We start from the raw sequence: 14,276 nt of genomic DNA, 5'->3' as shown, positions 1-14,276 counted from the left end.
TTTGTGTAAAGTTCTCCATTCGCTATGTAAATACCAGTATTGATAATGTCGGTATTAATGACAGGAGTTTCTGCTCAACCATCATTAAAGTTGATTACTTCATATGCAAAAGAAATTTGGCTATTGAAGCCTTGTATTTATTATAATTTATTGCTATATTACATTTCAAGAATAGTTGGAAAAAGGATAAAAATTGTTCCCCAAGCATCAGCAGGTTATACACTAGTTAATAACTAATCTGGGATTTACACACATTAATTTTATACTTCAAAGCCTACAGAACAAATAAAATTAAGTACATCAGTAGGAGGGGGAAAATCCTAAATTGTAGTATAGCCTGTTAGGTTTAGTGAATACTGAATAGTTACCCTTTCTCATGTGGTCAAAATATAGCAAGTTCGCACGCAAATGGTTGATAAACCAAACTGGCATCCACCTTAGACCAGTAAAAAATAATGACCCTATTTACAAGCATCAAATAGTTCATTCCTCCAAAATTATCAAGCATTTACTTAAGCTCAACGAATACTCATTTAATACAATTTATTGAACCATGGGGCCAATCTGCAAAGTGAATAATTTATTTAACTTTAGGGTGAGTAACACCAGCCTATTTCAACTGAGTGGTTCCTAGATTACTTATATTGAAGATAATTGTTCTTTACCACCTCAATTAGCTTGCCTATGTCATGCAGTAAAACATACCAATAGTAGTAGAAGATGTCCTAGTATAAAGATGATGAGTTATATAGTATATTTTTCTATGGAAGCTTTCATGTTTCTACTTTCAAACATCCGTTATAGTTTTTCATGGATCAGAAAACAATGACCAACTTATGCAATACACAATTCTCTTCCAGGCAACAATTTAATAGAACCACACAGAACAAAATTTACGGAAACATCAAGGAAGACATGTTACATATCTAAGAAGATTTCAAGAATATCACTAATCAACAATAGACAAAATAGAGGTCCAAAACCAGAAATCATTGCTTGTTAAAAAATGAAATACAGATATTGAACATGGGGAAGAATACAATAAGATAGAATATAACACTTACGACAACAACTGGTAAACAGCACTTGGCCTGGGACTAAAGGCAATAGCAGTAACTGCTCCAGTGTGACCCCTCAAGACTGATATTGGTAGTCCATCAGGTAAACGCCACTGAATCAATAAGACAAAACAATAAAAACATAGAAGCAGAAACTAGACATCACAGGTAATCATATTTCATAAATTGCACCGAGAAAGGTGATGGACTTACAACTCTGATAATGAAATCGTTTGAAGAAGATGCTACCAATGCATTATTTGAACTCACAGCCAAATCAGTAATGTCACCCTTCATAACAAAGACAAGAATACAGGAGTTTATTCACTGACACGACAAAGAAAAAATGTTATGGTTGAAGCGATAAACAAGTGGAAACCATCCAGACTCACTTCATGTCCACGGCAGCTGGCCAGGCAAAATGCAGTTTCCATTGACCAGATCTTTACAAGGCGATCATCCGAACCAGTAATTACATATCGCCCCAAGCGATCAAATATAGCTACAGAAAAGCAAAACCAAATAAAATGCAGTAACAGCACATAATAGAAACAAACCAGAAAATCCAACTAATTCAAAAAGTAGCAAAGAAAAGAACAAGAAGAACAATGTAAAACAAGTATCACACAATAGAAATCAGAATGTGGACAGAAAGGGAGGAAATAAGCAGGGGATTCACCAAATTGATTGAAGTAACTACAGGTACAAGACGGCCTAAAGTTTAGAGTGGACATCCAAAGCTGTACATATATGATAGCATGAACAAGTACCACAGCATATTTTTTTATGAGGATAGTACCATAGCATAAAATTACCAAACTGTGTGAGAATTACTTCACAGATAACTGAAAATATATTCATTAAATATCTTCTAAATGTCAGTCACTGAATTTGTTGATATTATGATCCATAAAAAATGGAAGGCTCTCTTCACATGAGTAACTGTTAACACTTGAATTTAAAACATAAACATTAAAAACAGATAGAAGGATGAGAACCTAGATCCGACCCATAAAATAAAGTTCAAATATCCTAAGTCTTAACATGAAGAAATCACTAAGATAAAATGGTTAAAAATTGCTGATTTGTTGTCTATACAGAATGCATCATAGATCCCTTGGCATGAGGTATTAGATGGCAACACCTCTCCCTGAAATCACAAGCTGGTCAAAGCTTAAAGAAGTGCACCAGGCTGGACTTTGAGAAGCAAATGTAGTGTCTCCAAGTTCCACAACGTAAAAAGGGAGAAGTTCTATAAAGAGGGAAACTTTTTATATTTCACGTTGTCTTAGCTTAATGCTAATGAGAAATATTTTCCCATTTAGTTTGCACTGTGAATCCCATGTTAATTTTTTTTTTTTCAGTGCATTCATGAACTTGAGGATGCACCTTACAGGGCCACACTCTTCAGTTCAGCATGCCCAAGCCCCAGGCCAGTGCACCACAAATCTCAACCTCTTACATATTTCAAGTATGGTTTTAAGGAAACCTAATGCCAAACTATATCTAATTATGCATTCCAATTTTATCCCGCCAAAGACTCTTCAGAAGTCAGCCATAACATACTCCTTTTCCTAGAGGTCAAGCCCCATTAGTGACTTGTTCAAAGCAGCAGCAGGGCAATATGGAACCCTAATAAGCCTAAACCATGGTTTACACTCAAACATAGCAATGAGTACCATTAAACTAGATTATTTGCCATCATCGAGCAACAGCCACTAATTCTCTAGTCAAAAAGGTGGAAATGCCCAAGGACTGCCAAGAAAATCAAATAAATTTCAACAAAGAATTCAAAACCTGCCTTAGAAAATCAAAAATACGACTATTGCTACTTAATTGTTGTGGATGAAAAAATTAGACAAAATCAGACACCTAAACAGATCCTATCCTGTTCTCAAAGCACCATTAAAACAAAGGAAAAGAATTTCAAACTAAAAGTTGAAAGCAGAATAATCAAAAGATATCTTTCTAAAGAAAAGAGACAACAGCTTACATGCAATGTTTTTAAACAAGTAAAACGATTCAATCAAAAAAGGCCTAAGGCTTGTCCAGTCAAAACTTAGGCCACAGGTTACTTCAAGCCATGTTTTCTCACCCTGCTCAGCATATTTCCTTGTTCTCCTCTGTGGGAACTTTAATTCAAATCCCATGGCTTATAGTGGCAAAACCCCGTTTAAGAATTCAAGTTCATCTCATGTTGATGAAGGATGATACTACTGTTACTAATGTCACTAATACAGAAATAAAGAAATTCAGATCAAACCCCGTGTATGGAAAAGCAAAAAATTAGAAATTCCCTAAAAAAAAGAAAGAAAAGGTAAAACATTTTGCATAGAAGAAATCATGTGATATCAACATAAGGTCTCCAATTGTCATAAGAGGATTCTGCTATCAAATGTTATATGGAAACAAATACTACTAATTTGCATTGGATAGTGTTTGTTTTAGTAAGAAGCAAGATAACTGTAAAAAGTCCTACAACATTCCAAATCAGCATAATCAATGAAAGACATGTGAAGAGGTCAATAAACTTGCCAACATACATGAGTCAAATCTTTCATCTCATTCAAAGTCAATAGATTACAAACTTGAAATTTAAAATCAAATCCCATGTGCCCGTTCCATGATGAAAGAAGTTGCATCTAGAATATCATTACCCTCGCCAGAATGAATAGAATTTGTGAATATAATCAAGACTTCAGCGACTATGATTTAATTCCTCATAGATTAAAGAACACAGAGAAACTCGAACAAGTTTTGTCTCATTATTTTGGCAAAGCTTCACAAACTATGTCTGCAGTTTATTTCTAGCATAAGCATAAGAAAAGCAGCCTGAAACAACAGCTATATAGGCCTTGATAAAACACCATGACCTTCTTGGATGACCTTGGTTTTAGCAAAGAAATGGTTGGAATAATTATTTACATCATAAAACAGTTCCTTGTCTCCATAGACACAACATAAGTTAATATAAGATATACATCACATGCATCAAAGAAAAGTATACATCGCAAATGCATTTCCAAATTATAAGGCAGATGCCTAAACAGAACTGCAAGTATTGCAGAGAAAAGTTCACATCACATAAAATCTCAAAGTCCAAAAGAAAGCATATAACAATTCTACACAAGATATAACCGCATTACCACAATAGACAGCATTTTGATGTCCGCGCAATTTTTTTATGATTTGCATCTTTTGCACTAGAGTCAATGGTTTAGCAATGGCATAACATGCTGCACGAACAGATGGAGCACGATGGTGTTTTGTGAAACCACCACCTATCTCCCTCAAACTTAACCCACGGACCTGATCAGCCTGCATGTGTGGCCAACGCAGATAACCAGGCAATTTATTGGCTCCCTTTTCTTCCTTGTCCCTATCAGCTGGAAGACAAAAATTATTAGCAGTAATTCCATATGCGGGATACAATATGAGAGAGAGAGAGAGAGAGATGGTAACCTGGAAAACAGATACAAGAAACAAATGAGAATGAATCTATTGATAGTGGAAGCATCATTCCATGACAACAGACGAAACATGCTCTAGCATAGCACATCAAAAAGATAAAAAACATAAATATCACTTACATCCAAGAAGAGAAAAGGAACCAGATCCCAGGAGTGTGGGAACATCAGCTGCATTTGGAGGACCTCCACCGACCATGCCATGCAATTGAGGGGAAGAATTAAGAATCAATTGCTTCAAAAGCTTCACCAAGTGATCTTTTTCAATGTGAGAATACCTACAAAGCAGCATTTAATCAAGTTGGGAAAATGATTCAAACTGAGATAATTTACTCATCAAGATGATACAAAGCATAAGCCTCAAACAACAATAGCCTACTATTCTACAAAGCAGACAGTATAATAGAAACATAATTACCAAAATCAAGATGTCAAGTCTATCACTTGTTTAATCAATTTATATTTTCTATCTAATTTATTATATTAGGCAATTTAACCTTGAGCTCAATTCCTCCTTCGTCAGACTGTCTGTCAATCTCATGACTGATCTGTTCAATATTATAAATAATAATATCATTGTATTTCAGGAGATGATAATTTTATTATTTCATCTTGTTGCAAGCTAAAGCAGTCCTCCATAAAGAATCAGTTATTCCATAATGGAACAAATATATCACCTAACCCACCTTCCCTTATTTACTTAAAGAAGCTTGGTCATATTATTTCAAATTTTTGATGTTAGCATGCTCTAGTGCATGTTTTAGGCAATGTTTATACAAAACAATCCATATATGAAGATCTATAGTTTGCTTATATGAAACTAGAATATAATCTAATAAACTAAAACATAACTACCATTTACCAATATTAAAGGTATCAACAATAGCAAAAATGTTGAAGTTCAGGATCACAGACAAAACCAGAGAAACACTTGCTTTAGAAACTTAAGAACATTGAACACAAAAATTTAACTGAATGGCAATATTCCATTCCTAAGCACTGAAGCAACTTTTCACAATTAAAAATGTATAAAATCCCCAGTTGGCAGAACAGTCCATCCATTTGATTAAGCATTAAAAAAAAATTACAAATTAGAAGTTACTAACTAATATTACAATATGTACCTCTCAGCCAACTTAAGGTAGCACAGTGGAAGAGACGTGCCATCATCATCTTCATCACCACTCCATAAACCACTTCTTGAATACCAGGCATGGTATCTTCTAGGTAGAAGTTGATGCTCCAACAGCTCATTCCATAATTGTCCATATGTCCTCTTACATGGCCCGGCTGATAGGAAATGCATTATCAAAAAGTAAACTTCCCTGAGGTCAATATCTACATCAGCCTCTGTTGAGAGACCTGTTGTCATCTCTGGCTCCACAGCATTGGCCTTCTCATGCACCTGTTTTGCAAAATTCAGAGGTGCCATACTGGCAGACAATGCATCACCAGAAGGTTTATATTTCCTCAGAGCCATGATTAGTGCAACGCCTGGAGTTTAAAACAGCATTGTGGATTTAGCAAGCTCAGAAACCTAAAATATATGGGATCACTTTTAGCAGACAAACTTAAGTAAAACAGGGCAGAACAGCAACATTTAGGAGGGAAGCTGAATTAAGCATTACAAAAAAATTTTACACATGGTGTGAAAGACAGATATAAAAATGGCATGAAATAAAAAAACCAAATTTAAAAATATAAAAACACAATAGGGCGTGTTTCTACATTTTGAAGTTCAGCAATGTCAACATATAATTAACAGGCCAATCAATAAGTTACTGTTGCAAGCTATGTTTCCAAACAATTACCACAACAAGTCAATACAAATTAAATAAAGAAAGGAACACTCCCCTGCTCATCTTGTAGTATTAGCTCAACTATGCAAAGACCCAATTAGTGAGGCAGCTTTAGAACCACAGAGTCCAGAAACTTTATAGAAGGTGTCACTGAATATGCCAAAGAGATACAAGAAAATGAAACAACATTTGGTGGTCCCATTTAAAATTTTTAATGAATGGTTTTTTGGACTATTAAACTTGTGATCACCAGATTAGGTAAAGATAGAGAACTACCGAATTAGTCATCCTCCATTTAGTTCCAGAAACGAGAGGATGTACTTAGCAAACTTATGACAAGCATAGCACTGTCAACAAAGTGTATAACGATGAAACTGAACCAGTACTTACCCCCCAAAATTGATTTATGGAATTATTTATTTGTTGTTGAGAATCCAAATTGATTGGACCTTGCCCAAATTTTGACTCGGTGAGTTGACTTCAAAGATAAGTTAATAAAAACTGGACCAGGCCCAAATGCATCAACACCAGAAGTTCAAGGGAAAAAAAAAATTAAAAAAGATATACTTTCTATACCCAACCAGACTTAACCTATTTCTCATTATTGAGACATACTATATGACCTTCAGAGTTTCCAAACAACATAGGTTTTGGCCAAAATTCTTGGCTTACGTCCCCATCGTCAAAATCAAGTAAATCTTTAGGCCAATGCAAAAAAGATGGCAGATTAAGTTGTTCAGCAATTCATATATAAATAAATATCTTGAGTACACACCATGTTTTGCTTCCAACCAAAATAATAAGTTTCACTCAGTCCAGCATGAACTCAACCAAAGGCTAAGATACTCTCTCTCTCTGTATTAGCTTAAGTTGTTCGGCAATTCATATAAAAATAAGTATATTGAGCAAAGTTTTAAATCCCGTGGGATGGGATTGTCCCGATTTTTTCATGAAATGGGATGCATCGCCGTCCCACCCCGTCCTGATACTTGGGACAAAGGATGTCCCAAGGCATCCCGATTGGAATACTGAGATGCTAGCGGGACGGCCTGTCCCAATGCATGGGATGGTACCCCATCCCAATGTCCTACGAGACGTCCCGAAATGTCATGCTGGAACCTGAATCCCTGATATTTACCATGTTTTGCTTCCAACCAAAATAATGAGTTTCACTCAGTCCAGCATGAACTCAACCAAAGGCTAAAGATACTATCACCCTGTATTAGCTTACAAAGTGCAATATCTTGATTCAATTTTTAGTTGATCAAATAAAATTACCAAAACTTAGAAATAATCAATTTATATCCAAATGTAATATTACAAATTTACAATAACAAAATATTTTGGTAAATGCTTTAGCTTAAGAGAGGCTAGAGCTGATATAGCAATGAAGGAACCAAGTAGCAGCAACAAGATCTGAATAAGGCACAAAATATCCCTTATAATGGTCATGAAGGAAGCAAGGCAAGGAACCATATGAGAAAAAAAAGGGCAATGGAAGGGCATCGATCTCAGGCCAACAGAGGTTGATAAAAGACAACATACAGCATTCCAACAGTAAGAACACACAACCTAATCAACAACATACATACTGTACCGTATACAATAGTAGATAACAATACCTAAATCCTTGTAGAAAAGCCAAATCTTTGCAGCATGAAACACAATGCTTGATGATAATGTGAAGTGGACAGTCATAGTTGCCAACTAGGGTTAGAATTTTTACCCAAGTATGGTGGAACAACTCAAGCTAGACCATAAGCCTACCCAATTAAAATGCCCTCATCCTGGCAATGTCTAATTTGTTGACAAATATTGAGCAAAGTATAGTTTGGGCACGACAGAGCCAAAATCAAACAGGCAATGTTGGAGAAGAAAATTGAATTGTCTAACATCAAAATCCAAAAAACAGGAAAAAAAAAAAAACTTCCACTTTTTTTCTTTGCAAAGCATATCAAATTTAAGTTAGCATTAATCATGTCTGAGTGTCCTCCAAATGATGGTCTGTGTGGTAGCATCAACACTGATAAACACCACAAAATATCCCAAGAAATTGTTCTCAAGTCCTATAGGACCCTATAATATAATGGACTCTAGAGAGAGATTTTAGTTTTAAGCATACAACTTTCAAGTAGCAAAATTATATACTGATTATAAACATGTTGTCTCATATCAAACAAGACCTTATAGCTGATTCTTTACAAGTAAGAAGTTTATGAAGAGCAACCAACTTTACCTATGTTAGCATTGCATCTAGAACAATATTTGCTGGAACCTTAAAGGTGTTTGAGGCCCCACCCAATTTCCTTTCCATATGGTCTTATCTGCAAATGAGAGGGTTTTCTAGCCTGCTTGTTGTTTAAATATAACTAACCAAGAAACTTCATAGTGGCATTCCACAATCAAATGATTCGAATCCCAGCTCATCATGAAGTTCTTTGTTTTTTTGTTAAAAGCATCATGAAGTTCTTTATCATATAATTGTCACCTCATAGACATGACACTTTCAAGGCCAAATCACTTTTTAAATTGATAATTACATTGAGGCTTCTTAGCATATTTGCTTAACGAGCTCCATAGGATCAAAGTGTCTTGAGATGAGAGGGAGTCCAAGGAAACAAGGAAAACTAATGGGTTTTTGTTGAGGCTAGTGTTTCTCCAAAATCAAGATATTAGCTAGAAAAATTTTAGCATTTGCAGGAGTTACAATTTCCAAGGGATTACTAAAATAGCAGGCATGGTTTTGATAAGCTAGGCTCGAGGCTTAAAAAGATTCCACCTTTGAGGTGTGGTGGTAAAAGAGTCACTGAAGCTTGCATTCATAAATCCAAACATATCCCTCAAGATGATTTTTAAGGCAAGAAGGAGGTTACTGAATCTCTATTCCTTGTATAATATCCCTTTAAAATTAAAAATAAAATTTAAATTTTATTTTCATTAATAGTCAAAAAAAATCATTTATTTCATTTATTTATCTCTATTCTCTTTGAAGTTTTAGCATCCTAGACTACATTTGACATCTTAAGCTACCTAATCGGGCAATAAATGATATAGAGAAACCCATGAGTGATATATCTATTGTTGTTACACCATTGTAACTTATTCAATTAAATATTTGAGGCCTACATTTTAAACTACCTTGAGGCTTATCCCATGCATTTTCTGGCTCAAGTGCCTCATCTTCGCTTCAGCCTTTTAAAACATTAATGCCAGGCTGCTTTTATATGAGCTGCGCAAAAGAGAAAGGGAAAAAAAAGAAAACAACTTTTAGAACTTGGTAAGCGTATTAATAGGGTCACTAGATGCATACAGGGTATCAAAACACATGTTTGTGACGGTAGCCTTGCATTTTCTATCCCAGCCTCGGGACTGAAAGGAAATTTCCACTTTTCTGCAGTGGAACCATAACAGAGTCATGGTTGTTAATGTTGGACCAGGAAACCAATTCATTTTCTTCATGGCAAATAAGCCACAGCCATCAATATTGGTTAAAGTAGCCACTAACAATAACTAATTTCTGTGAAAGTCATGATGAAAATGGATAGGCCTAGCGGTACAGGAAATGTGTAGAAAGTCAACCTTCCTAGACAAGGGAGAACAGCAGAAATATGAGGAGTGGACCACCTTCTGTCCACTATTAAGGATGCATAATAGAAGCTCAAGAGGTTTTAGCGTGCCCTCTAATCTTCTAAATCCAAGTGACAGTAATAAAAACAAAAATGCTACAAAATACTCGCATCTCTTGTTCATAGCTTTAAAAAAGGACCATCTCACAATGAAGGAGCCGCCTCAGCAAAAAGGAAGCAAAGAACAAGATTGAACAAACTCTCTCTCTCTGCTTTTCTAATCCGATATAGGTAAGAGATTATATGCAGAAGAGCCAAGAGAAAGAGAGTGACCAAGTTGAAGTCAAAACCCCAAGCTCATGCTCTCAACTCAGTTTTCCCCAACTCCGTCATTCCTAACCTATTTTTACTTCCTCGAGCATGTATAATAAAGTAAGTAAGAAACCATTGTGTCACTGAGGATTCATTTTCCTTATTTCTTTTCCTTCACCGTCATCCTAAAAACGAAAAGAACCGCATTAATCCTGTATATCCAAAACGGGTTTCTTTTCAAAGATTTCCATGCCGGTGCTTTTAATGAATTTCGTTTTATTCAAAAAAAAAAAAGTTCTCAATTGCCCAAAATTTAATTTAAGCAGAATAGTACACAGTCAGACAATTTACGGAATCCCCCAATCCTATCAGGAGATGAAACTAAACCAAACAATACAGAATGAAAACAATGATCAAAAAGTTGGATCAGAAAGGAAAAAATGAAAACATTTCTAACCCTAATTATGCTATAACTCATGAAACACTACAGTGCTCAAATAAGCCAGAACAAGTAATCTAACAAAATACCCATACAGAACAAGATCAGAAGCAAAATGACAAAAAAAGAAGATGAAAACCAAGGGGCTTTAATAAAAACTCACATGGGTTTCAAGAACTTCGATTGCTCCAAACAGAGGTCACCCGGCTGGGAAGTTGCCAGAAATCGGGAACATCTCACTGACTTCTGGAGCCCTGCAATGCCCCTATCCATGCCGCATTCCTCGCGGCGGAAATCGAAGAGGAACCACCCCAAATTCCACGCTTCGGAGCCACGAAAGCAAAGAAAACCCCAGAAATTCCTAAAACGGCGAGAAACCTTTCCAAGATCCAACCCTCAGAAGCTGAAAACCCAATGAGACCGATCGAGTGGGCGCTCCTTCCGCCGCCGCGGTGTAGATGGATCTCCCGATGGGGGAGGCCCGGGAACGCGGCGAGGAGACGGGTCTTCTTCACGGGGGCTCGATCCCGTCCATCGATGGGGAAGCGGAGGGAGGGATCGAGAGGGGTTGGGAAGAGGCGAGAAGGGGGAGGGATCGACGACTCGGGGCGCGAGAGAGGCGAGGATTTGACGATATCGTGGAGAGAACTCTCCCTTCTCCCTTTTGTGTGGGTTTTTTCTTTTTATTTGTCGCGTCGAAGGGTAGAGTTCTAAAAGGGCAACGGGAACGTCGGGTGACGCCTCTTATATAGGACCCAAGAAAACAAAGTAACAAACAAAGGGAAATAAAAAATAATAATATTTAATGGAGGTGAGGTGAAGCTAGGATTTAGTGACCGGTTCGTACGTGCACCGGCATACGCCCACTACTTGATAGTTACCGGATAATTAATAATATTAATAAAATTATTATGAAATTTATACCAAAAGTAGAACAAGATATTTGCTTTAGTCTGTAGATCTGAGATTGATGGCAGGAAGCCAGTATCATTTTATGTGGATCTATCCCATGAATCACGTCATTGCTGGAAACATATTCTCTAAATTGGTAGCTCGTAAAAAAAATCATCAAGATGATGTAACAACGGGTTGATCAAAAATTTTTTTCAAAATAAATAATAAAAATAATTCTGTTATAATGCATGAGAATTTTATCTGCATTCAATGATGATTTCTAAATTAGATTTGTCCATTTGTGCAAGTAACTCTAATATCATTTGATGATCGACGTTAAAAAGATGAAGGATTAATGCAGTTGTTCTTTAAAAAAATTATAGTACAGTCAACATATCCATATCCTTCTTTCATTATTTGAAGCCAACTATGAGAGTGGTGCTTGTAAGGTAAGCCAGTTCCACTTTCATGAGAAATCTGTTGCCACTTTTTTTTTTTTTTTTTTTTTTTTTTTTTTTTTTTTTTTTTTTTTTTTAGTTTTTCAAATATATACTATGAAAAGTGTTGAAATCATGTCTAGGTCACCCCCTCCATGTTTGAATTATAACGGCTGAAAACCTTTTCCCGCCATTTTACCTTCCGTCCTCTTTCTTTTCACTGTACTCCGAGCCACTGTATGTTCAGGCCTTCTGGCTTGGGCGGGAGAAGAGCCATATTCTTAGGTTGGCAAAGCATAAGCAGGAGGTTTTGTATATGCTCTTTTATTTTATGTTATTTGTTTATTTAATCAAAGATATATGGGCGAATCTTCTCTATGTACGATATTTAATTGCACCAATAACTATGGTCTTAGGTGGCTAGCATTGCAAATGGATTGGATCGAGATAGACTTGGGCTGAGCAAATAGTGGGTATGACTGAACATGAGACTTTGGGCTTGTCAAACTGGTATTCTTGGGCCTTTTTTGTTGCATGGGAGACCTGGATCAGGTGCAGGATAAATCAACACATTTACAGCCTTATCAATTGCCATGGCACCATATAAAAATTCTGTCCACTTTTCATAATTAGCTCTCTTACAATATGATGGAAACCCTTTTTTTTTTCCTAATCGAATGAACTTTGCCAGCAATTTCAATAATCAATGCATCCTATACTGAAATTAAGAAAAAGTTCAAAAAACATGCTTGATTTCTAAATTTTATTTTGAATTTATCATCCCAAAGCAGCACATATTAATCACTCTTTTCGTACGTCAGCATGGAGACAGATTTATAAGAAGAGGTCATGCAGACTTGTAACAGCACGATCCATAAAAGGAACATCCTTGAATCCACTTCATGCATAGCCTATCAAGCTTGTGGGGCCAAGTACATGCAGATGCGAGAATTGGAAAGCCAAAGCATGCATGCATGCACACATTGGCGCACATACACACGTAAACAAAAAGTGAAAAAAAAAAACATGTTTAACGAAAAATTAAAATAATGCTTTTGTCAATTTTTTTTCTTCTTATTTATTAAAAAAAATTCCAACAGAAATGCTATGTGCAAACTTTCTTGGTCGGTGAAGAAACTTCAAATGTAATTCGCTTTTTTCTCATATTATAAAATTTCACTTATTTTCCACAAAACATGGATGTATAATAAACCAGCATATGGTGTATGAAAATATTCTTTTCAAATCTGCTTTTAGAAACATCAGCACAAATATTTTTGATCAGATATATGAACATGAAGTGGCCAAAATACCTCTCGTTAACTTTTTAATGGAAGACAGCTTGCCAGGGGATGTTCCCATCCCAAGAAGTCGAAGATTTGGGCAAGTGCTTTACTCAACAACAGCCAGGTGGAAGCAATGAGCTCATTTGGGGAAGATTTTGATAGAGAATTATTGGGAGTCAGGTCACAAATATTTCCTTGTGCAACATTTCAGAGCTCCAGCTAAAGAAACCAGAAGAGTTATATTGGGAAAATAGAGAAGGTGGGATTGATGAGCGTTGGTATTGTAAGTGGTTTTCAATTATAACTGAGCCCAAGCAATCACTGACTTTCTTAAATCTCTAAATGACCTATTTAAACTTTCTCAATTTGCTATTAGGTTTTTGGGGGCTAGTGATGCACAGGATGGAGTCTCATTAGCTATCTCAGGATTAATCTCGCCTTAAGATTGCCGAGCCTGATAGAAGAGGGCAAAAAAAAAGAAAAGATTAATTGACTAGCCTATGTTGGCAATTTAAAATGATATATGATGGTGAAAGATTTACTGCCAACTTATTCATACAGCTAACTATGACAACTTAGATTTTATTTTGGAAACTTTTTGCCATTCGGATCGATCAAGTGGAAAGAGAGAATGCCTGTATTTTCCACACCCACACACACACACATATGTGTGTGTAAAGAGAGTGTGTGTTTGGATAGTTCAAAATCTTATAGGATTCTTGGGTCAAGCCAGTACAACTAACAAAATCATAAAATTATAGGTTAAGTTAGGACTACATTAATACATATCTAAAAGTAATTTTAGAGTGGGCCGGCCGAATCCTATATTTATAGAATTTTCAGCCTAATCATCTTAATAGGCCTTTATTTATTTTTTTTTATCCCTTAGGTTAGTTTTGACCACGTAGAAATGGAATATTCTTGTGCATCCACTAAAGCTAGAATGGTATTAATTTTTAATTATTTTTTACTAGTTTCTGTCCAGCCTCACCCTATGGTTGAACCCTTTCTCCATTCC

At 36.0% G+C, this 14,276-nt stretch overlaps 1 protein-coding gene across 2 annotated transcripts in view; it reads right to left on the bottom strand.

The window, feature by feature from the left end:
* LOC105045037 (uncharacterized) overlaps window positions 1–11,267 on the bottom strand; it is a 36,536-nt gene extending 25,269 nt beyond the window's left edge. The window contains exons 1-7 of one of the 2 annotated variants that reach the window (XM_073257669.1): window positions 10,805–11,267; window positions 5,650–6,062; window positions 4,649–4,803; window positions 4,205–4,444; window positions 1,451–1,560; window positions 1,272–1,349; window positions 1,065–1,171 (exon numbers count right to left, since the gene is read on the bottom strand). In XM_073257669.1, the coding sequence (XP_073113770.1) occupies window positions 1,065–1,171; window positions 1,272–1,349; window positions 1,451–1,560; window positions 4,205–4,444; window positions 4,649–4,803; window positions 5,650–6,005 (1,046 nt within the window). In that variant the 5' untranslated portion in view covers window positions 6,006–6,062; window positions 10,805–11,267. The remainder of the gene's footprint in view (window positions 1–1,064; window positions 1,172–1,271; window positions 1,350–1,450; window positions 1,561–4,204; window positions 4,445–4,648; window positions 4,804–5,649; window positions 6,063–10,804) is intronic. The other variant, XM_073257668.1, reaches the window with a different exon arrangement.
* Between the last annotated feature and the right edge of the window lie 3,009 nt (window positions 11,268–14,276).

This window comes from Elaeis guineensis, chromosome 5, assembly GCF_000442705.2.
Source record: "Elaeis guineensis isolate ETL-2024a chromosome 5, EG11, whole genome shotgun sequence".
NCBI lineage: Eukaryota > Viridiplantae > Streptophyta > Magnoliopsida > Arecales > Arecaceae > Elaeis > Elaeis guineensis.
Note: the sequence above shows the minus strand (reverse complement) of the source record. Positions and strands in the feature narration are given on the sequence as shown.